The sequence below is a fragment of the Pongo abelii genome, chromosome 1, assembly GCF_028885655.2.
Source record: "Pongo abelii isolate AG06213 chromosome 1, NHGRI_mPonAbe1-v2.0_pri, whole genome shotgun sequence".
NCBI lineage: Eukaryota > Metazoa > Chordata > Mammalia > Primates > Hominidae > Pongo > Pongo abelii.
Genome location: NC_071985.2, coordinates 232,604,074 through 232,626,426, shown reverse-complemented (window position 1 = coordinate 232,626,426; position 22,353 = coordinate 232,604,074). Strand labels below are relative to the sequence as shown.

At 56.0% G+C, this 22,353-nt stretch overlaps 1 protein-coding gene and 1 long non-coding RNA gene across 3 annotated transcripts in view; both read left to right on the top strand.

The window, feature by feature from the left end:
• The first annotated feature begins 239 nt into the window (after positions 1-239).
• LOC129060013 (uncharacterized) lies at positions 240-4,917 on the top strand. Of its 2 annotated transcripts, XR_010137055.1 has the most exons (4): positions 240-364; positions 1,167-1,261; positions 2,629-2,706; positions 4,383-4,917. It is a non-coding gene; the product is annotated as an uncharacterized LOC129060013 (long non-coding RNA). The 2 variants fall into 2 exon arrangements; XR_008526320.2 differs by lacking the exon at positions 240-364 and having other exon boundaries at positions 391-1,261; positions 4,383-4,916.
• Positions 4,918-11,238: 6,321 nt separating this feature from the next.
• Positions 11,239-22,353, top strand: part of LOC100451156 (ATPase family AAA domain-containing protein 3A) — a 23,839-nt gene continuing 12,724 nt past the window's right edge. The window contains exons 1-7 of the mRNA XM_024255389.3: positions 11,239-11,618; positions 15,886-15,962; positions 17,161-17,262; positions 17,566-17,625; positions 18,484-18,553; positions 19,750-19,915; positions 20,157-20,226. Coding sequence (XP_024111157.1) covers positions 11,414-11,618; positions 15,886-15,962; positions 17,161-17,262; positions 17,566-17,625; positions 18,484-18,553; positions 19,750-19,915; positions 20,157-20,226 — 750 coding nt within the window. The 5' untranslated portion in view covers positions 11,239-11,413. The remainder of the gene's footprint in view (positions 11,619-15,885; positions 15,963-17,160; positions 17,263-17,565; positions 17,626-18,483; positions 18,554-19,749; positions 19,916-20,156; positions 20,227-22,353) is intronic.

The following is a 22,353-nucleotide window of genomic DNA, read 5'->3' as shown; positions in this document are numbered from 1 at the left end:
GGGGTTCTTATTCCTGACACAGGTAGCCCCTACTGCTGTGTGGTTCTTCTATTTTATTTATTTTTTGAGACGTCTCGCTCTGTCGCCCAGGCTGGAGTGCAGTGGGGTGATCTCGGCTTACTGCAAGCTCCACCTCCCGGGTTCATGCCATTCTCCTGCCTCAGCCTCCTGAGTAGCTGGGATTACGGGCGCCCGCCACCACTCCCAGCTAATTTTTTTTTTTTTTTTTTGTATTTTTAGTAGAGATGGGGTTTCACCGTGTTAGCCAGGATGGTCTCGATCTCCTGACCTCGTGATCTGTCCACCTTGGCCTCCCAATGTGCTGGGATTACAGGCGTGAGCCACCGCGTCTGGCCTGGAATAGGTATTATGTTTTCCATTCACCCTGGTGGGGTTGGTTCCAAACATCTCTCTCTTTTTTTTTTTTTTCTGTTTTGAGATGAAGTTTTGCCTTGTGGCCCAGGCTGGAGTGTAATGACACAATCTCTGGTCACTGCAACCTCCGCATGCTGGGTTCAAGCAATTCTCCTGCCTCAGCCTTCCCAAGTAGCTGGGATTATAGGTATGCGCCACCAAGCCCGGCTAATTTTGTATTTTTAGTAGAGATGGGGTTTCTCCAGGTTGGTCACGCTGGTCTCAAACTCCCGACCTCAGGTGATCCGCCCAGCTCAGCCTCCCAAAGTGCTGGGATTACAGGCGTGAGCCACCGTGCCCTGCCTTTTTTTTTTTTTTCTTTTTGAGAACCCTCCCGGGTTCACGCCATTCTCCTGCCTCAGCTTCCTCGGTAGCTGGGACTACAGGCGCCCGCCACCACGCCCAGCTAATTTTTTTATATTTTTAGTAGAGACGGGGTCTCACCATGTTAGCCAGGATGGTCTCGATTTCCTGATCTCGTGATTCACCTGCCTCAGCCTCCCAAAGTGCTGGAATTAGAAGCGTGAGCCATCGTGCCCGGCCTAATTTTTGTATTTTTAGTAGAGGCAGGGTTTCACCATGTTGACCAAGCTGCTCCCGAACTCCTGACCTCAGGTGATCCACCTGCTTCAGCCTCCCAGAATGCAGGGATTACAGGTGTGAGCCACAGAGCCCGGCCTCTATTTCCACAAGAGTTTTTCCTGTTAGTTACTGATTACCCATTGTGTCTTTTTCTTTGAATCACCTGGAAGGAACTATCTTTAAATAAGTGTCGTCCCGTAATGCACTTCTGCCGTCCGTGGGTTACCACATTAAGGATAGTTGTCAGTGGCCTCCATGCTTTTGGGTAAGTTTTTTTGTTTTGTTTTGTTTTTGTTTTGTTTTGTTTCGCTGAGGCTGGAGTGCAGTGGCACTGTGTCGGCTCACTGCAACCTCCATCTCCTGGGTTCAAGCAATTCTCCTGCCTCAGCCTCCCAAGTAGCTAGGATTACAGGCATCCTCCACCACGCACGGCTAGTTTTTATGTTTTTAGTAGAGATGGGGTTTCACCATGTTGGCCAGGATGGTCTCCTGACCTCAGGTGATCCGCCTGCCTCGGTCTCCCAAAGTGCTGGGATTATAGGCGTGAGCCACCGCGCCCAGCCTTTTTTTTTTTTCTTTTTGAGACGGAGTCTTGCTCTGTTGCCGAGGCTGGAGTCCAGTGGCAAGATCTTGTCTCACTGCAACCTCCGCCTCCCGGGTTCAAGTGATTCTCCTGCCTCAGCCTCCCAAGTAGCTGGGACTACAGGCGCAGGCCGACACGCCCGGCTAATTTTTTGTATTTTTGTAGAGATGGGGTTTCACCATGTTGCCAAGGCTGGTCGCGAACTCCTGAGCTCGGGCAATCCACCCGCCTCGGCCTCCCAAAGTGCTGGGATTACAGGCATGAGCCACTGCACCCGGCCTACACTGATAACTTATAGCAAAGTTTACTTTTGTTGAAAACCTTGCGAGTTTGGGATTTTAATTATCCTTTGCTATTAATAAGACTTCAGTCTAATATATATATATATATATATAAATGTATAAGCCACTTCAGGCCGGGCGCAGTGGCTCAAGCCTGTAATCCCAGCACTTTGGGAGGCTGAGGCAGGTGAATCACGAGATCAGGAGATTCAGAGCATCCTGGCTAACACGGTGAAACCCTGTCTCTATTAAAAATACAAAAAATTAGCTGGGCGTGGTGGCGGGCGCCTGTAGTCCCAGCTACTTGGGAGGCTGAGGCAGGAGAATGGCATGAACCCGAGAGGTGGAGCTTGCAATGAGCCGAGATATCATGACTGCACTCCAGCCTGGGCGACAGCGAGATTCCGTCTCAAAAAAAAAAAAAGTGAAAGCATATGTAACATGATAAAATGGACACTTTACCCATCGACTGACTTTCTGTTGAATTGGGCAAGAGCCTCCTCCCGTCCATGTGGGATGGCCTTCCTGATGTGGCTCTCCAAGACCATCCCTGGGGGCATAAAACCTCACAAATGCATCAGGCCGTGTGCTGGGGATGGGGCATCGTCATGCCAGGTCTGACTAGGAAGGAGGATGGTCAGGCAGGGCTGGGGGCTTTGAGGTCGAGGCGTGGCCGTGGATTCCAGAAAGCCCCTTGGCTGGTGTGCATGCCTGCCCAGCGGCATCCACGTATCCTAACACCTGCCCTCTGTGCCCCTATGTCCGCAGGCAACGTCAAAGGACACCCTGAATCTGGCGCAGATACAGGAACAGATGCTGCAGCCGGAGCAACAGTCCAAGCTCAAAGTGAGTGGGGCCGGTGTGGGTGGGGAGGCCGGGGCGCACATGGGGTTCAGGCGTGGAGATTGGTGGGGCTACTGCCGGTGGGTAGGGCCGGGGGCATGTACATGGGTAGCAGTAGGGCGCAGGGCCAAGCTTGGGCGCCTCATTTCACAGAAGGAAACAAGGGGAGGTGAGAGACGCTGCCACACAGCCGCCCGAGAGGGAGGGCCGGTGTTGGTGAGGGCGTCTGGTCGTCCGGAGGATGGGGGTCTTGTGACATTCTCACCTGATTTCTTTTTACTCAGCAGAATTTTTTTTGTATTTTATTTTGTTTTGTTTTGTGTATTTATTTTGAAATGGAGTCTTGCTCTATTGCCCAGGCTTGAGTGTCGTAGTGCGTTCTCGGCTCACTGCAACCTCTGCCTCCCGGGTTCAAGTGATTCTCCTGCCTCAGCCTCCCGAGTAGCTGGGATTACAGGCACCAACCACCACATCCGGCTAATTTTTGGATTTTTAGTAGAGACAGGGGTTCACCATGTTGGCCAGGCTGGTCTTGAACTCCTGACCTCAAGGGATCTACCTGCCTCAGCCTCCCAAAATGTTGAGATTACAGGCGTGAGCCACAGTGCCTGGCCTCTCACCTTCAGTCCTGAGCTCACAGGCAGGGTTCACATGTTGCCTGTTGTGGGCATTGTAGCTTAAAAATTTAATTGGCAAGGCCAGGTCCAGTGGCTCACACCTGTAATCTCGGCTCTTTGGGAGGCTGAGGTGAGCGAATCACCTGAGGTTGGGAGTTCGAGACCAGCCTGACCAACATGGAGAGAAACCCCATCTCTACTAAAAATACAAAATTAGCCAGGCGTGGTGGCTAGCACCTGTAATCCCAGCTACTCAGGAGGCTGAGGCAGGAGAATCACTTGAACCTGGGAGGCAGAGATTGCGGTGAGCCGAGACCACGTCATTGCACTGAAGCCTCAGCAACAAGAGGGAAACACTGTCTCAAAAAAAAAAAAAAAAAAAAAAAGGAGGAGAGAACAGGAGTGTGGTCACCTGCTGGCCTGCCATAACCACTGGGGCGTGTGTGCCCACAGCTCTGAAGGCTACAGGCCCAAGATCACGGTCCCAGCTCGGTCCCTCCCTGTGGAGTGTTCTTTGCTGGGTCCTCATGTGGCAGAGAGAGTGACTGAGCCCTCACTCTGGTGTCCCTTACAAGGATGCTCATCCTGCACTGCTCACAGCGCTGGTGGTGAGCCACCGTGCCCAGCGCCAACTTTGTCCTTCAACATTTTTGTGTGTGTGCCAGGCGCAGTTGTAGGGTCCAGCTCCACAGGGTTGGTGGGTTTTCTCCTCGTGTGCGGAGACGAGAGAGTGTAGAAATAAAGACACAAGACAGAGATAAAAGACAGCTGGGCCTGGGGAACCACTACCACCAAGACGCGGAGACCGGTAGTGGCCCCGAATGCCAGGCTGCGCTGTTATTTATTGGATACGAGACAAAGGGGCAGGATAAGGAGTGTGAGCCATCTCCAATGATAGGTGAGGTCATATGGGTCACAAGTTCACTGGACGGGGGGCCCTTCCCTGCCTGGCAGCCAAGGCAGAGAGAGGGAGGGAAGGAGAGAGAGAGACAGCTTACGCCATTATTTCTGCTTATCAGATATTTTTAGTACTTTACTAATTTTGCTCCTGCTATCTAAAAGGCAGAGCCAGGTGTACAGGATGGAACATGAAGGCGGACTAGGAGCGTGACCACTGAAGCACAGCATCACAGGGAGACGGTTAGGCCTTCGGATAACTGGGCGGGCCTGACCCTCCACAAGAGGTGGAGGAGTAGAGTCTTCTCTAAACTCCCCCAGGGAAAGGGAGACTCCCTTTCGCGGTCTGCTAAGTAGCAGGTGCTTTTCCTTGACACTGACACTACCACTAGACCACGGTCCGCTTGGCAACGGACATCTTTCCAGATGCTGGCGTTACCGCTAGACCAAGGAGCCCTCTGGTGGCCCTGTCCGGGCATAACAGAAGGCTCGCACTCTTGTCTTCCGGTCACTTCTCACTATGTCCCCTCAGCTCCTATCTCTGTATGGCCTGGTTTTTCCTAGATTATGATTATAGAGTGAGGATTATTATAATATTGGAATAAAGAGCAATTGCTACAAACTAATGGTGAATGATATTCATATATAATCATATCTAAGATCTATATCTAGTATAACTATTCCTATTTTATATATTTTATTATACTGGAACAGCTTGTGCCCTTGGTCTCTTGCCTCAGCACCTGGTTGGCTTGCCGCCCACACACAGTGGATCATGCCTGTAATCCCAGCACTTTGGGATGCCAAGGTAGGTGGAGTACCTGAGGTCAGGAGTTTGACACCAGCCTGGCCTAAATGGTGAAACACTCTCTACTAAAAATACAAAAATCAGCCAGGCATGGTGGTGTGTGTCTGTAATCCTACCTACTTGGGAGGCTGAGAGGCAGGAGAATCACTTGAACCCAGGAGGTGGAGGTTGCAGTGATCTGAGATCGTGTCACTGTACTGTAGCCTGGGTGACAGAGTGAGACTCCCTCGCAAAAAAATAAAATAAAAAGTTGGTTTTTTTTTTTCCTTTGGCAATTCAAGATCCCTAGAGGTTCTATCAACTTTAGTAATGCTTTTTCTATTTTTGTAAAAAATAATTCGGGTTTTCACAGGGATTGCATCCAGTCTCTATATTGCCTTGACGTCTCTTAGCAATGTTGTCTGGTTTTCTTTTTTTTTTTTTTTTTTTTCTTGAGATGGAGTCTGACTCTGTCACCCAGGCTGGAGTGCAGTTGTTGGCCAGGATGGTCCCAAACTCATGACGTCAGGTGATCCGCCTGCCTCTGGCTCCCAAAGTGCTGGGATTACTGGCGTGGGCCACTGCAGCCGGCCAGTTTTCATTATATAAATATTTCACCTTCTTGGTTAAGTGAATTTCCAAGTATTTTATTCTTTCAGATGCTATTGTAAATGGAAATGGTTTCATAATTTTCCTTTCAGATTGTTCATTGTTAGTATGTAGAATTGCAGCTGTTTCTGCTGTTGATTTTGTTTCCTGTAACTTTGCTGATGTCACGGGGTTGTTTTTTCCAATATGGATTCTAAGATTTTCTTTCTTTTTTTTTTTTTGATATGGAGTCTTGCTCTGTCACCCATGCTGGAGTGCAGCGGCACAATCTCGGCTCACTGCAAGCTCCGCCTCTTGGGTTCACGCCATTCTTCTGCCTCAGCCTCCTGAGTAGCTGGGACTACAGGCGCCCACCGCTACGCCCAGCTAATTTTTTGTATTTTTAGTAGAGATGAGGTTTCACCGTATTAGCCAGGATGGTCTCGATCCCCTGACTTCATGATCTGCCCACCTCAGCCTCCCAAAGTGCTGGGATTACAGGTGAGGCACCGCCTGTGCCCAGCAGGATTCTAGGATTTTCTACATATAAGATGATGTCATCTGAGAACAGGTGATTTTACCTCTCCCTTTTCAGTTTGGATGATTTCTTTTTCTTGTCTAATGGCCCTGGCCACAACTTCCAGTGGTATGTGGAATAGAAGCAGTAAAGCATTCTTGCCTGGTTCCTTACTCAGAGGAAAAGCTTCCAGTTTTTCACCACTGAGTTGTCACCTGTGGGCTTGTGATATATGGCCTTCATTGTGTTTGGGGCGTGTGTTTCAATTTCCGGCTTGTTGAGTGTTTTTCTAATAAAAGGGTGTTGAATTTGGTCGAATGCTTTTCCTGCCTCAGTTGAGAGGGTCATGTGGTTTCCTTCTTCCACTCTGCTAGTATTGATTGATTTTTGTACGTTGAACATTTTGTATGTGGAACATGATATTCGTATGAACTATCCTTGCATTCCAGGAATAAATCCTGCTTGGTCAGGGTGTATAACTTTTTTATTATACTGCTGAATTCACTTTGCTGGCATTTTGTTGAGGACTTTCTCAGGGATGCTCATCAAGGATATTGGCCTGTCATTTTTCTTGTGGTGTGTTCATCTGGGTTTGATATCAGGGTACTGCTGGCTTCCTAGGATGAGTGAGGAAATGTTCTTCAATTTTTCAAAGAGTTTGAGGGGTGGTGCTGATTCTTCTTAATGTTTTGTGAATTCACATGTGAAGAAATCAGGTCCAGGTCTTGTCTTTCAACTTTTACAGTTGAAGATTTTAGGTTCCCAGAAAAATTGCAAGGGTAGCACAGAGAGCTCCCGGGCCCGGGGCCTTGCCACGTGGTGAACATCATGTGTCACTGTTGGCCCCACCCACAACTGGGTCTTGCCCCAGAATCCCACCCAGGAGGCCACGTGACATTTAGCTGTCACTTCTGGTGGGCTCCTGCCAGGTCCCGTGCTTCCCGGAGGGCTGGCCCCGTGAGCATCTGCTCAGCCCCTTTCCTCCGCTGGGCCCTGGGTGAGGTGCAGCCACTCAGGTGGACCCTGAGGGTCCCTGCACCTGTTTGCCCTCTCTTGGGTGGGCTCAAGACCAAAAATGATGTTGAGCAGTCCTGGGCCCCTGATGCACAGTGGTGGTGCGGCTCTGGTCAGTGTCTCCTGCGCTCCCCGGGCCCCTGATGCACAGTAGTGGTCTGGCTCTGGTCAGTGTCTCCTACGCTGCTGGGCCCCTGATGCACAGTGGTGGTCCGGCTCTGGTCAGTGTCTCCCCACACAGTGGCTTGGCGAGGGGTGGGCGCTGGCAGAGGGGACAGGCACCACGTGGTCATCCCCATGGAAGGTTCCGTCGTGGCGACGGTGTTGTGGGAGGATGGTGTGCTGCTGCCCCTGCACCCGGTGAGATGAGTCCTGCCTCTGGGAGGCACAGCCGGGATGGGGCGAGGGACCCACTCAGCTGTCTGGGAAGGGTCCCCTGCCCTGTGCTTCCTCCAGGTGTCCTGGTGCACTCCTGACCACGGCACCCAGTGGGGGTCCCCACACCCTCACCCTGACCCACGGGTGCCTCACCTTGGGGACTCCCCGCCCTTCGCTGGCACTGAGATGGAGAGTGACCTGTCCGTGGTAGAAGGGCTGCTGCACCTGAGGTTTCTGAAGCGACACCCAGGGCCACAGCCCCAGCAGCTCCAGCCTCCGTGTGCTTAATGCTACGCCCTGTGCCCAGGAGGACAGGGAAATGGAGGCAGAGGTGGCCTTGATGTCCCAAGGTGTGCAGTAGCTGCCTCTGCGCTGGAGGCCTGTGAGGGTCAGGGTCTGAGGGTCTCAGGTGCACTGTGACCGGGGACACTGCCTGTCCACGGCTGAGACTAGCAGAGGGTCTGCAATTCCCACCTGCCTCTCGGAAGCTGCCTTGGGTCGGCTGTCAGTGGGGCTCCGCCTTGGGCTTTTTATTATTAGAAAATCATTGAGCAACAGCAGTGCTGAGGACGCAGGCAGGGCTGTGGGCACTGCAGGGGCCGTCCCCGGTGTCCACACATGTGCTGGGCTCTGCCGAAGTGCGGGAAGCCTGTGTTTCACCCTCAGGCCATGCTGGAGCCCCTGGTTTGGCCCCTCCCCACCTCGGGGCCCTGGTGTGCATTTGGGGTGGGGGGTTCCCATGGCGGCCTCCGTCAGCTCCCTCTCTCCCCACTAGGCCACGGCGTATGCCTCCGAGGACGGGGTCCTGACCGAGGCCGTGATAGACGCCTGTGTGCAAGACTTTGTCCAGCAGCACCAGCAGATGATGCGCTGGCTGAAGGGGGAGAGGCCTGGGCCGGAGGATGAGCAACCCTCATCCTGAGTCCATGGCGGGACCACACCTCATGGAGCCTGGCCGTGGACCCCTCCCACCCCTGCCTTTCAGGCCCAGCACATTTAGGAAATACTCCCCGTAATAAAGTCCCACACTTGACACACGGCTGTGTCTGTCTATTGGCTGATGCGGGGCGGGATTTGGGGCTCTCTAATGTCCCCCTGGGGTCAAAGGTGACAGAAAAGGCAGAGGCTGGAGCTTTCTGGAGAATTTAACGACAGAGGGGTGGGCTTCACATGAGGTGCCTGCCACGGCGGGGCCAGGTGCCTGAATGCCGCTCGGGACCGGCTGCCCATGCCCCATCCTGAGGCCGTGCAGACGCAGGTGCCCCTTCGCCTCCCTCCCCTCCCGCCAGAGCTGGCTCCGGCCACACACAAGGTGGAGGAAGTGCACAGGAAACAGACACAGCGTCTTCAAACAGATGCCGCCCCTGCCCCCGCTTCCCAGCTAGTCCCTGCAAACCTTGATGCTGGGGCTGGGGACGGTGGCTCACGCCTGGAATCTCAGTGAGGCCAAGGTGGGTGGATCACCTGAGGTCAGGAGTTCCAGACCAGCCTGGCCAACATGGTGAAACCCCATCTCTCCTAAAAAAAAAAAAAAAAAAAAAAAAAAAAATTAGCTGGCCGTGGTCCGTGGTGGCAGGTGCCTGTAATCCCAGGTACTCAGGAGGCTGAGGCAGGAGAATCACTTAAACCCGCAAAGTGGAGGTTGCACTGAGCCGAGACGACACGATTGCACTGCAGCATGGGCAAAAAGAGTCAAACTCCCCCTCAAAAAAAAAAAAAGCCAGGCCAGGTGGCACGTGCTGGTGGTCCCAGCTTCTTGGCTTTGAGGCTGAGGTAGGAGGATCGCCTGAGTATGGGAGGCAGAGGTTGCAGTGAGCTGAGATCGCACCATTGCACTCCAGCCTGGGTGACAGAGTGAGACCCTCTCAATAAATAAATAACCAAAACCTTGATTACAGCCATGGGGTGGGGGTGGGGTTGGGGGCGTCTGGTTATGGCTGGGGAAGTCATTTGGTTTTTCTCCTCTACTCCTATTTTTTTGGTACAGACAGGGTCTCTCTTTGTTGTCCAGGCTGGTCTCCAACTCCTGGGCTGAAGCAATCCTCCTGCCTCAGCCTCCCAAACTGGTGGGGTTACAGGCGTGAGCCAACGCACCTGGCCTGTTTTCTTTTCTTTTCTATTTTCTTTTTTTTTTTTTTTTTTTTTGGCGATGGAGTCTTGCTCGCACAGGGTGGAGTGCAGTGGCCTGATCTCGGCTCACTTCAACCTCCACCTCCAGGGTTCAAGCAGTTTTCCCGCCTAAGCCTCCGGAGTAGCTGGGATTACAGGCGCACGCCACCATGCCCAGGTTAACTTTTGTATTTTTGACAGAGACGGGGGTTTCACCATGTTGGTCAGGCTGGTCTCAAACTCCTGTTTTCGGGTGATCTGCCCACCTCGGCCTCCCAAAGTGCTGGGATTACGGGTGTGAGCCACCGTGCCTGGCCGGCATTTTCTGGCTTTTTTTTTTTTATTTTTGATAGAGTCTCACTCAGTCGCCCAGAGTGGAGTGCAGTGATGAGATCTCGGCGGCTCACTGTGTTATATGTAAATTTTCTGTGCCGCCAAAGAAGTAGAACTCGAATATAAATTTTTCTCAGCTAATTTACTTCTATAGAAGGGGACATCTCATAGATGGAGCAATGGCGAGCGCTTGGACAAGGGAGGGGAAGGGGTTCTTATTCCTGACGCGGGTAGCCCCTACTGCTGTGTGGTTCCCCTATTGGCTAGGGTTAGGATGCACAGTCTAAACTAGTGCCCATTGGCTATTTTAAAGGGAGCAGGAGTATGGGCCAGAGTGGCGGGGTGAGTGGTTTGGCGGGAAAAATGGTTATGGGACAGGTAACTAAAGGTGACTCAGGTCAAAGCAGGTGACCGGGATTAGTTAGGACGGAGCAGGTGACCAGGGCAACAGATGTCAACTACTGACTAGAACTGGTGGAAAAGGTTGTTTACTGAGACTGCGAGGAAGTTAGACTTTAAAATGCAGGACAAAGACTGAACATACTGACACGCCGATTCTTTGAAGGGAAATTTAGAACTCATTGTATCCTAACATTATTCAGACTTAAAATAGTTTCCAATCTAGTGGGAAAAGTCACTCCATGTATTCCGTGAAGTCAACCAGTTCCATCAAGGAGAGAGTTGGGGCCGCTGGGAGCGCGTGGACCGTGGGCTCCGGGGCGGCGCCTGCCCGGGCACCCCGGCCCCGTCCACGCCCCGCAAGAGGAGCTCGCTGGCCGCGCCACGCGGGAACGGGCCGCCCCGGGGTCTTGGGCGGGAGGCCCTGGCTCCCTCTGTGGGGAGCCGTAGGGCCATGCGGGCTGCCAAGACATCGAGGAGGGGGGGCGCCTCTCCTGAGCTCTTGGCGCAGCGACTCCAGGGCGCGGACTCATCGCGGAAGGGCTCGGCTTGCCCGGGCGCCGGTGCCGCCTCTGGTGAGGTTCCCGCGAGACTCTTCTGAGTCCTGGACTCACCGCAGGGCGCCCCGCCGCACGGGTCGAGAACCTTGGGGCTTCTTGGACACCTGCCACCCGTTGCCACCAAGGCCGGAACTCCTCGGAGCGCCTAGCGACGGAGCCGACGTGGTTGTGGCGCGAGGCTGACGTGACCTCGGGTTCGCCTACGTCCCTCGGGAAGTTTGTCCCGGCCTGGCTCCCGTAGGCGGATGCTTCACCGCTCCCACCCCGCTGGCTCCCAAGGCATGTTCGGCAGTCGCGGCGCCGTCGCTATGGCGTCACTGTCCTCGCGGCCAATCCAAGGGCTGCGCGCGTGTCCCTTACGCGCTTCTACCGCCGGGAAGAAGGGGTGTGTGTCGCGCCTGCGCAGTGGTCCTGGCCACCGGCTCGCGGCGCGGGGAGGCTGCTCCCAGCCGCGCGCGTGTCAGACTCGGGTTGGGGTCCCGGCGGCGGTAGCGGCGGCGGCGGTGCGAGCATGTCGTGGCTCTTCGGCATTAACAAGGGCCCCAAGGGTGAAGGCGCGGGGCCGCCGCCGCCTTTGCCGCCCACGCAGCCCGGGGCCGAGGGCGGCGGGGACCGCGGCTTCGGAGACCGTCCGGCGCCCAAGGACAAATGGAGCAACTTCGACCCCACCGGCCTGGAGCGCGCCGCCAAGGCGGCGCGCGAGCTGGAGCACTCGCGTGAGTGCGGCGGAGCGGGGCGGGCGGGGCGGGCGGGACGGTCGGGACGGGCCGGGGAAGCGGGAACCCTGGCCCTTGCTGCTCCTCGCCGCTGTCGGCAGCCACTTCCCGGGCGAGACTGCGCCCCCGGAGCACCCCCGGCCGGAGCCGTCTCGCGTGCCGGGAGGATCGGACTCTTGCCGTCACCCTTTTGCAGCTCTCCAGCTGTCAGGAGCGGGTCAGGTGCGGAAAGCGGTGCGGAGGTGGCGCTCATAGGTTACCGGGGTCAGGGCCTGGGGCTGGCCGTGGTCTTCAGTTACCGCCGAGTGTGTGGGATCCTTCTGCGCTTGCTGCCTCCACGTGGCACAGGCCAAGGCGTGTCCAGATCGGTAGATGGGTTTGTTGGGTGGTTGCTAGCAGTTTCCACATAACAAGGGAAGCGTATCTGAGAGTTACTTGGTTCTAACGAGACTCTAGCAGATTTGTACTTCTTGTTGGAAGACGTTAGCATTTGCACCGCGAGGTCTGTGAAGCCTCGGGTCAGGCCGTGCTGCCCAGCTGGAGTAAATCCCTGACCCAAGGCTCTCAGGGTGTGAGCACTCACCATGTTGTTCAGGCTGGTCCTGAATTCTGGCCTCAGGTGATTCACCCACCTCGGCCTCCCAAAGCGCTGGGATTACAGGCGTGAGCCGCTGCTCATGGCCTTGCTTGGTAATTTTAATGATCGGGTTAGGATGGGAATGAAGGGCTGGACTTCAGTGCACCTCGGAGGACAGCGGACGTTGGTGACTGACTTTCTTGCTGCAGGCTTATTTGGAGGGTTCCTTTCTGTCCTAGTTCCTGGAGGTTTTCACCCGCTAACTTCACTTAGAGATTGAAACTTCTCCCACTTCCAGAAGCTAAATCGTAGTTATCAGCCTGCAGCCCCCTGCAGTGGTACAGGCCTGGTTGAGCAGCCTCAGGCCGCCGAGGACCACCTCCCCATGGTGCAGACCTGTGCCTCTGAGTCGCTCCAGTCCTGGTGGCCCCAGACAGAGCTCCTGACCCGCAGTCCGCTCTGCCCGTGTTGCCTGTGCCTTGGCCTGCCCTCTCTGTGGTGGAGCGGGGCCTGCGGCAGGGTCTCCAGGTGCACCGTGGGGAGCCCTCCGTCAGTGTTTGTTTCCTGTGGATTGTGTTCCAGGTGTGGGCTCTTTCGTGTTGGTCCCTTCCCTCGTTCCTGGCCTCACTGCTGGCTGGTGAGAGAGGTTTCTCCAGAGTTTACCGCCGCCTTTCCCCGGGCGCTCTCTGCCCTGCGTGTCTGCCTGGTAGCCCCTCTGCAAGTCCGTCCCCTCCGGACGCTCCTGGCTTCCTCCGTGCCCCTTTCCTGGCAGCAGGGTCGCCGAGATTCGGCCGGAGCCCGTTGCTTTGGCCTTGCTGCTCTCCAGGCAAACGGGCGGTTCCTCCTCACAGACTGGCTGCCTCTGTCTCTGGAGGCTACTAGCCCCATGCTGCCTCGTTCCCAGAGTCTTCCCTGACCCCTACTCCGGCCTGTCCTTGGAAGCCAGAGCAGCACATTGTCCCAGAACTGTCTGTGAGCACCAGCGCTCACCTTGCACTCCACAGAGGGGGTGGCTGGAGGAGACCCTTGTGCCCTGTGGGTGTGAATTCACGTGCTGGGACGCACGTCCCTGGAGGAGACCCTCGTGCCCTGTGGGTGTGAATTCACGCGCTGGGACACACATCCCTGGAGACCCTCGTGCCCTGTGGGTGTGAATTCACGCGCTGGGATGCGCATCCCTGGGAACCCTCGTGCCCTGTGGGTGTGAATTCACGCACTGGGACGTATGTCCCCGGGGACCTTCGTGCCCTGTGGGTGTGAATTCACGGGCTCCGACGCACGTCCCTGGAGGAGACCCTCGTGCCCTGTGGGTGTGAATGCACGCGCTGGGACGCTTGTCCCCGGAGACCCTTGTGCCCTGTGCGTGTGAATTCACGGGCTGGGTCACGCGTCCCCGGAGTCCCTCGTGCTCTGTTGGTGTGAATTCACGCGCTGGGACACGTCCCTGGAGGAGACCCTTGTGCCCTGTGGGTGTGAATTCACGCGCTGGGACGCGCGTCCCCGGAGACCCTCGTGCCCTGTGGGTGTGAATTCACGTGCTGGGACACACATCCCCGGAGACCCTCGTGCCCTGTGGGTGTGAATTCATGTGTTGAGACACACATCCCTGGAGACCCTCGTTCCCTGTGGGTGTGAATTCACGCGCTGGGACGCACGTCCCTGGAGGAGACCCTTGTGCCCTGTGGGTGTGAATTCACGCGCTGTGATGCACGTCCCTGGAGGAGACCCTCGTGCCCTGTAGGTGTGAATTCATGCGCTGGGACGCACGTCCCTGGCACAGGGTCACTCCAAGGTGGTGAATGATTGTTCTCATTCTAATAACCGAGAGGCCACAGGGGCACCTGACCTGCTCTTTCCTCTCTCCTCCTCCCCAGAGTCATCGGGGGTGGGAACTGTCAATGAGCCATTTTCAGGGGAGGGAGTGGCCTCAGCTTAATCCAGCCAAAGATCCCCTCGGGAGGAAATAGGCAGAGCGCCTTACTGTGACACCCACGTTCCTGTCACTGCTCTGCGGCAAGACCCTGGGGGACTGACACACCCTCGGCCCCTTCGGGGTCAGAGTGAGAGTGGTTGAGGGCCCGGGGCCACTTCAGCCCTTGGATTCCCGAGCTCAGCAGCCAAACCCGTTCTTGACCTGGTACTGTCTTCCCTGAGAGGCAGGTCCCGGTCTCATCTATGCTCTGTTCACTGGGGCCCCTGAGGTTGGCTACCAAGGCGCTTCCTGAAATCTGACGCTGGTGCCCATCAGCCCAGTTCATGCCTAACCACAGGCCCAAGCAGACCCACCCCAAACACCAAAGCGTCGCTGCCTCAGTCTAAATGCAACGAGTGCTCCCCATGGCACTTCCCGCCTGCGTCAGTCACCTCCAGAAATTACACCTGAGCCGAGAACAGACGCTGGGCTCTAGTTAGTGACGTGTTTGCTGCAGTTGACTCTGAAGGCTTAAAAAAGTGAGACAGGCTGCGGAAGGAAGAGAGACGGGAACAACGCACCAACCCAGGAGCATCGGAGGTCCCTGCCTACTTTACGCGTCTTTCTGTGTTAGAAGATTTATATGTTTATTTATTTATTTGAGACGGAGTTGCTGTCTGTCGCCCAGGCTGGAGTGCAGTGGTGCAACCTTGGTTTATTGCAACATCCACCTCCAGGGTTCAAGCAACTCTCCAGCCTTGGCCTCCCGAGTAGCTTAGTTCACAGGCGTGCACCACAGTGCCCTGCTCTTTTTTTGTCTTTTTAGTGGAGACGGGGTTTTGCCATGTTGGCCAGACTGGAGTTTTTTTTTTTTTTTTTTTCAAGTCTCTGTCTAGCTGGAGTGCAGCGGTGTGATCTGGGTTCACTGCAGCCTCTGCCTCCGGGGTTCAAGCCATCCTCCCACCTCAGCCTCAAAGTAGCTGGGATTACAGGCTTGGGTCATTGCGCCTGGCTAATTTTTGTATATTTAGTAGAGATGGGGTTTCACCACATTGGTCAGGCCGGTCTCTAACTCCTGGCCTCAAGTGATCCACCCGTCTCAGCTTCTCAAAGTTCTGGGAGTACAGGAGTGAGCCACCGTGCCCAGCCAAAAGATTTTTATGGTAAAGTTTTATGATGGGAAAACTGTCATCCCAGAAAATTTTGAGACCTGATGCTGAGGCCTCGGCAGCTCAGAGAATACGTACTTCTGTCCCACAACACCCAAACATTGACCTGTGTCAGTTCCCCTCTAGGAACAAAATGTAACTGAGAACTTTGTTGTACACTTGCCCTGGTCACCCTGAGCTTGTTGGCTGGTATCCGATTCTTATTCTTTCCCTTTCTTGCCTGCGTGTGCTTGATGGATCAATGACAGTAGCCATTGGAAGCTTAGGAAAAGCAAACGTAACGTGAAAAAATGGACACTTTACCCATCGCCTGACTTTGTGTTGAATTGGGCAAGAGCCTCCTCCCGTCCGCGTGGGGTGGCCTTCCTGATGTGGCTCTCCAAGACCATCCCTGGGGGGATAAAACCCCACAAATGCATCAGGCCATGTGCTGGGGATGGGGCATCGTCACACCAGGTCTGACTAGGAAGGAGGATGGTGAGGCAGGGCTGGGGGCTTTGAGGTCGAGGGGTGGCCGTGGATTCCAGAAAGCCCCTTGGCTGGTGTGCATGCCTGCCCAGCGGCATCCGCGTATCCTAACACCTGCCCTCCGTGTCCCTGCGTCTGCAGGTTATGCCAAGGATGCCTTGAATCTGGCGCAGATGCAGGAGCAGACACTGCAGTTGGAGCAACAGTCCAAGCTCAAAGTGAGTGGGGCCGGTGTGGGTGGGGAGGCCGGGGCGCACATGGGGTTCAGGCGAGGAGATTGGTGGGGCTACTGCTGGTGGGTAGGGCCAGGGGCGTGTACATGGGCAGCGGTGCCGCCCAGGGCCGAGCTTGGGAGCCTCATTTCACAGAAGGAAACAAGGGGAGATGATAGACGCTGCTGCAGTGCCACCTGAGAGGGAGGGCCGGTGTTGGTGAGGGCGTCTGGTCGTCCTGAGGGCCTGGGTCTTCTTGATGTTCTCACCTCATTTCATTACACTCAGCAGGATTTTTTTGTTTTATTTCGTTTTATTTATTTATTTTGAAACGGAGTCTCTGTTTCCCAGGCTGGAGTTCTGTGGTGCCATCTGGGCTCACTGCAACCTCCGCCTCCTGGGTTCAAGCAATTCTCCTGCCTCAGCCTCCTGAATAGCTGGGATTACAGGCACCCGCCACCACACCTGGCTAATTTTTATATTTTTAGTAGAGACGGGGTTTCACCATGTTGGCCAGGCTGGTCTTGAACTCCTGACTTCAAGTGATCCACCTGCCTCGGCCTCCCAAAGCGCTGGGATTACAGGCTTGTGCCACTGTGCCTGCCCTGTTTCATATTATTATTTTTTGATAGACAGAGTCTTAGTCTGTCTTCCAGGCTGGTGTGCAGTGGTGTGATCTCAGCTCACTGCAACCTCTACCTCCCGGGTTCAACCTCCTTCCTCAGCCTCCGAGCAGCTGGGACTACAACAGCCTGCCACCACATCTGGCTAATTTTTGTATTTTTAGTAGAGATGGGGTTTCACCATGTTGTCCAGGCTGGTCTTGAACTACTAACCTCAGTTAATCCACCCACTTTGGCCTCCCAAAGTGCTGGGATTATAGGCGAGAGCCATCGCACCCGATCCACTCAGCAGGATTCCTAGAATAAGCATGAGCTCTGCCTTCAGTGCAGTCCAAAAGGGGGTGTCCGGCCTCCCTCCCCGGGGGCCTTCACAGGCTTCTGCTGGTGCTTCTGTGCCTGTGGGTCTGGATTCCTCCAGGGCCTGAGCCTGGGTGCAGATGTGGCTGGAAGCCCGGAGCCTGCTGCACACACTAGTCTGGGCACGGAGTCTCTGCCGTGCCGGAGCCGTGCAGACAAAGGAGCGGCTGTCAGGCAGCGCCAGCCCTGAGCAAGTACCAGCTGGTGAGTGCTGTGCTCTGCAGGAGTATGAGGCCGCCGTGGAGCAGCTCAAGAGCGAGCAGATCCGGGCGCAGGCTGAAGAGAGGAGGAAGACCCTGAGCGAGGAGACCCGGCAGCACCAGGCTGTAAGAACGCAAGAGGCCGCGAGGGAGGCAGCCCGGCTCGGGGGAACGGCCTGGGGCAGGACTGGGAGCTGGGTGCGGCCCCAGGGCGCTCTGGAGTCAGCACTTAGAGCTGCCCTTGGAACAGCCTTGCACAAATGTCTACGACCTGTAAGGTCCCTCAGTGCTGAGCCAGACGGGAGGTCCCTGCGCCTCCCCACATTTGTGTGAGGCTGATGGTGCATTGGAGTCCCCGGCGCTCCGCCCAGTCGGCCCAGACTGCAGCACCTGGCTAAGATGTGTCTTTGCCGCCCTCTTCTCCCCCAGAGGGCCCAGTATCAAGACAAGCTGGCCCGGCAGCGCTACGAGGACCAACTGAAGCAGCAGGTGAGCTCAGCCTCCCCTGCAAGGTGCCTGCGTCCCTGAGAACGTAGGCGGCTTTGTGGGACCGGTCAGTGGGTCAGAGGCCACAGGGCAAGAACGCCGGGGTTGCTGATGGTGGGTGCTAGAGCACGGGAAACTACTCGGACAGACACGCACCGGCACATGTGTACAGGCACACATGCAGAGACGTGTGCACACATGTACACGGAGACACAGGCACCTGCCCACACGGACGTGCACACACCCACGTGGACACTCACACCTGTAAACACACCCCCATACACACAGGTACGCACATACACCCCACACACAGGTATGCACACCCCCCCACACACAGGCGCACACATACCCCACACAGGCTCACCGGCACCCCCGCACTTGGGCACACACACACCCCCGCACACACAGGCACACACCTACACGGGCATACCCCCCCATAGACGGGCACACACACGCCCACACACCCCCACACACACAGGCGCGCACACACCCTCCTGTACACATGGGCACACCCCTCCAGCACACATGGGCACACCCCTCCAGCACACATGGGCACGCACACAACTCCCCCACATGGGCGCACAGACCCCCCCCCCCTCACACACACAGGCACACCGCCACACACACGGACACAAATGCCCTCCCCTGCCACAGGGACACACCCACCCCTGCACACGGGCACACATACCCCCCCCCCCGCACTGGCACACACACACCTGAACACACGGCACACACCCCACCCACGGACACAATCATCCCCCGCACTCGGGCGCAGTCACCCCCTGCACTCGGGCACAATCACCCCCTGCACACACGGGCACAGTCACAGGTTTTAAAGGCTTTTTTTCTGCGGCTTCTCAGCAACTTCTCAATGAGGAGAATTTACGGAAGCAGGAGGAGTCCGTGCAGAAGCAGGAGGCCATGCGGCGAGGTAGGCTGTCTGCTCTCCTGGCTGAGGCAGAGGTGGCAGGGGCTGCTCGTGGACCTCAGCGCCCGACAGACGCTTACCCGGCGTGTACTCTGAGCCTGAGTTCTGCGGCCCGGCCCCTCATAGCTACCAGTGCAGTGGGAGAGGCCTGCTGGGGCTCCGTGGGGTGGGGCTCCCTCTCGGAAGACACCTCTGTCTTCAAGTGGACGCCAGGGTCTGTGCGGGGAGGGCAGGAGCTGCTTCACTTCATGGGAAGTACATGGGTCTTTTTTTTTTTTTTTTTTTGAGACGGAGTCTCGCTCTGTCACCCAGGCTGGAGTGCAATAGCCCGATCTCAGCTCACTGCAACCTCTGCCTCCCGGGTTTAAGCAATTCTCCTGCTTCAGCCTCCGGAGTAGCTGGGATTACAGGTGCCCGCCACCATGCCCAGCTAATTTTTTTGTATCTTCAGTAGAGACAGGGTTTCACTGTGTTGGCCAGGCTGGTCTTGAACTTCTTGATCTCATTATCCGCCTGCCTTGGCGTTCCACAGTGCTGGGATTACAGGCGTGAGCCGCTGTGTTCTGCCTAGAACATGGGTCTTTATTGTCCTGGTCTCTAGTGGGGATCCACAGGTATTTGGTGCCATGTGGCATTTGTTGGCGAGTGCTCCAGGCAAACGTCTGTCACCACTTTTCACCGCGCGTGGGCTTGTGGCGAGATGTGTGTGTTTAATATTCAGTAGCCAGGCACATGGCACGTCACGCGTCTCTGAGTTCTGACAGCTGTGTTTCTGTGTGAGGGGGGCTTCCTTCGGAACTCCGCGTTCTGGTTTTTTGCTTTAAAGGGCTCTTCCTGAGAAGTTGCCTAGGCCTCTGGGTCAGATTTCTGCCCTAATCCATGGGCAGGGCCGGCCTGTGGTGTTGTCCCTGCCGAGGTCTGTGTGTGTCTGTGGCATGGACGTGTCCGTGGCCTTAGCCTGTTGGTGGTGTGGGCCGTTCCGTGGCATGGGCCTGTCTGTGGTGTGGACCTGTCCGTGGCCTTAGCCTGTCAGCACCGTGGGCCTGTCCATGTGTGGGCCGTTCCATTTCATGGGCCTGTCTGTGGTGTGGGCCTCTCGGTGGCCTTAGCCTGTCAGCAGCGTGGGCCGGTCTACAGTGTGGGCGGAGGTGGACGTGCTGCACTGCATGGCGCTGAGCTGCCCTGACTCTCTGGGGCAGCCACCGTGGAGCGGGAGATGGAGCTGCGGCACAAGAACGAGTTGCTGCGAGTGGAGGCCGAGGCCCGGGCGCGCACCAAGGCCGAGCGGGAGAATGCAGACATCATCCGCGAGCAGATCCGCCTGAAGGCGGCCGAGCACCGTCAGACCGTCTTGGAGTCCATCAGGTGAGCACTGCCGAGGCCCGGGCCGGCCACAGACGGAGTCCCGCAGGTGTGAGTCGCTGGTCCCAGGGCGCTCTCCAGCTCTTCCAGGCCTGGCCGCCGTAGGCTGACTTCTTGGTGGGGGCACTGCCTCTCTGTCCTGGCAAGGCCGGGCCGCCATGTCAGGGCCTCACCCTCAACCTGCTCTTGCTGCGTGGCACGGATCTTCGTGTCCTTCCTGGTCACACCACTGCTTTCCCCGCAGGACGGCTGGCACCTTGTTTGGGGAAGGATTCCGTGCCTTTGTGACAGACTGGGACAAAGTGACAGCCACGGTAAACATACTCGTGAAACAGGGCTGGCAGGTGGCTGAGGAGCAGCATGTGTGGGCCTCCTGGAGGCCCAGGTCCTGTCCCTGCCGGGTCTGCATAGCCCTGTAGCTCTCCCAGCACGGAGCAAGCCCACGTTGGATCTGCTGGCCTCGGCTGCTCCTCCCTCCTTGAGCTGGGAGAAAAAAACGCAGTTGCCAGCCTGGGCCACACGGTGAGACCCCATCTCTACGAAGAATAAAGCATTAACTGGGTGTGATGGCGGAACCTGTGGTCCTGCTACTCGAGAGGCTGAGGTAGGAGGATCACTGAAGCCCAGGAGGTTTGGGCTGCCGTGAGCTGAGATCGCACCACTGCACTCCATCCTGGGTGACAAAAAAGTCCTTGTCTCAAGAAAAAAAATTGTCGATAGTGGTGGCTCACACCTATAATCCCAGCACTTTGGGAGGCAGAGGGAGAGGCAGGCGGATCATGATATCGGGATCGAGACCATCCTGGCTAACACGGTGAAACCCCGTCTCTACTAAAAAAAAATACAAAAAATTAGCCGGGTGTGGTGGCGGCATCTGTAGTCCCAGCTACTCAGGAGGCTAAAGCAGGAGAATCACCTGAACCCGGGAGGCAGAGCTCGCAGTGAGCCGAGATCACGCCACTGCACTCCAGCCTGGGCCACAGAGTGAGGCTTCTTCTCAGAAAAAAACAAAACAACAAAAAAAAAAACCAAAAAACCAGAAGGCAACCCTGACTCCATTTTGCAAAAACCTTCTTTATTCCTTATAAAACCCTGAGAGTTTGAAGTTCACAGATTCCTCTCTTGTTTAAAGCCTCACTCTTTTGTGCGCAGTCTCCGGCCTGCTGTGGTGACACACCACGTCGCACATGGCTGCGTCCTCCGCCCCCGCCCGCCCAGCACACAGTGGGTGCCTGGCACTCAGTGGGCACTTGCTCTGCCGTGGTGCCGGCGCCCAGTGCTGTGACTGCAGCACCTGCCGGTAGCCTGGTCAGTGTGACGGTGAATGTCGCAGGTGGTGTTGCTGCCATGTTGGTGAGACGGTGTCACGTGAGGACATGACGGAGCTACTAAATGCGCTCCTGACTTTTGTTTGTTTGTTTTTAGAGACAGGGTCTTGCTGTGTGGTCAGACTGGAGTGCAGTGGTGCCATCTCGGCTCACTGCAACTTCCACCTCCCCAGTTCAAGCAATTCTCCTGCCTCAGCCTCCCGAGTGACTGGGATTACAGGCTCACATCACCACGCTCAGCTAATACAGGCCTGTGCCACCAGGCCCGGCCAATTTTTGTATTTTTAGTAGAGATGGGGTTTCACCATGTTGGCCAAGCTGGTCACGAAGTTCTGACCTCAAGTGATCCACCCATCTTGGCCTCCCAAAGTGCTGGGATTACACGAGTGAGCCACCGGACCTGGCCTAATTCATTTTTTGTTTGATTATTTTTGAGACAGACTTTTGCTCTTGTTGCATAGGCTGGAGTGTAATGGCGCGGTTTCAGCTCACTGCAATCTTTGCCTTCCGGGTTCAAGAGATTCTCCTGCCTCAGCATCCCAAGTAGACGGGATTACAGGCATGTGCCACCATGGCCAGCTAATTTTTTGTATTTTTAGTAGAGACGGGGTTTCTCCAGTTTGGTTAGGCTGGTCTCGAACTCTTGACCTCAGGTGATCCACCCACCTCAGCCTTCCAAAGTGCTGGGATTACAGACCTGAGCTACTGCGCCCAGCCGGCCTAATCGATTTTTAAAACGAGTTAGAGATTTTGGGTTAGTCTTGTTTTCCAGGAATAAAATACCATTTTTAGTGGCCAAGAATGTACCAGAGGGTGTGGCCCTGTGACATATCCGGCTGGGTCTGCCCAGGGCCCTGCTCAGCGACCGGGGCTTTGTAGGATTTATGCTGCCAGTTGCAGAGAAAATGGCCCTGAGTGAGGGCACTATGACTGCCCCACCTGCCTCCTGTAACCACGTGGCTGTGGGATTCAGGGCCGGGAATTCGGGTTCCTGTGGGGCCAGCGCACGGCCCCGTGTTTCTCCCTCGGGCGGAGAGAGGGTGGGGGCAGCCCCGTGCGTCTCCCACTCTAAGAGGGAGGGAGGGTGGGGGCCGGTGCGCCAGTGCGGTGTCT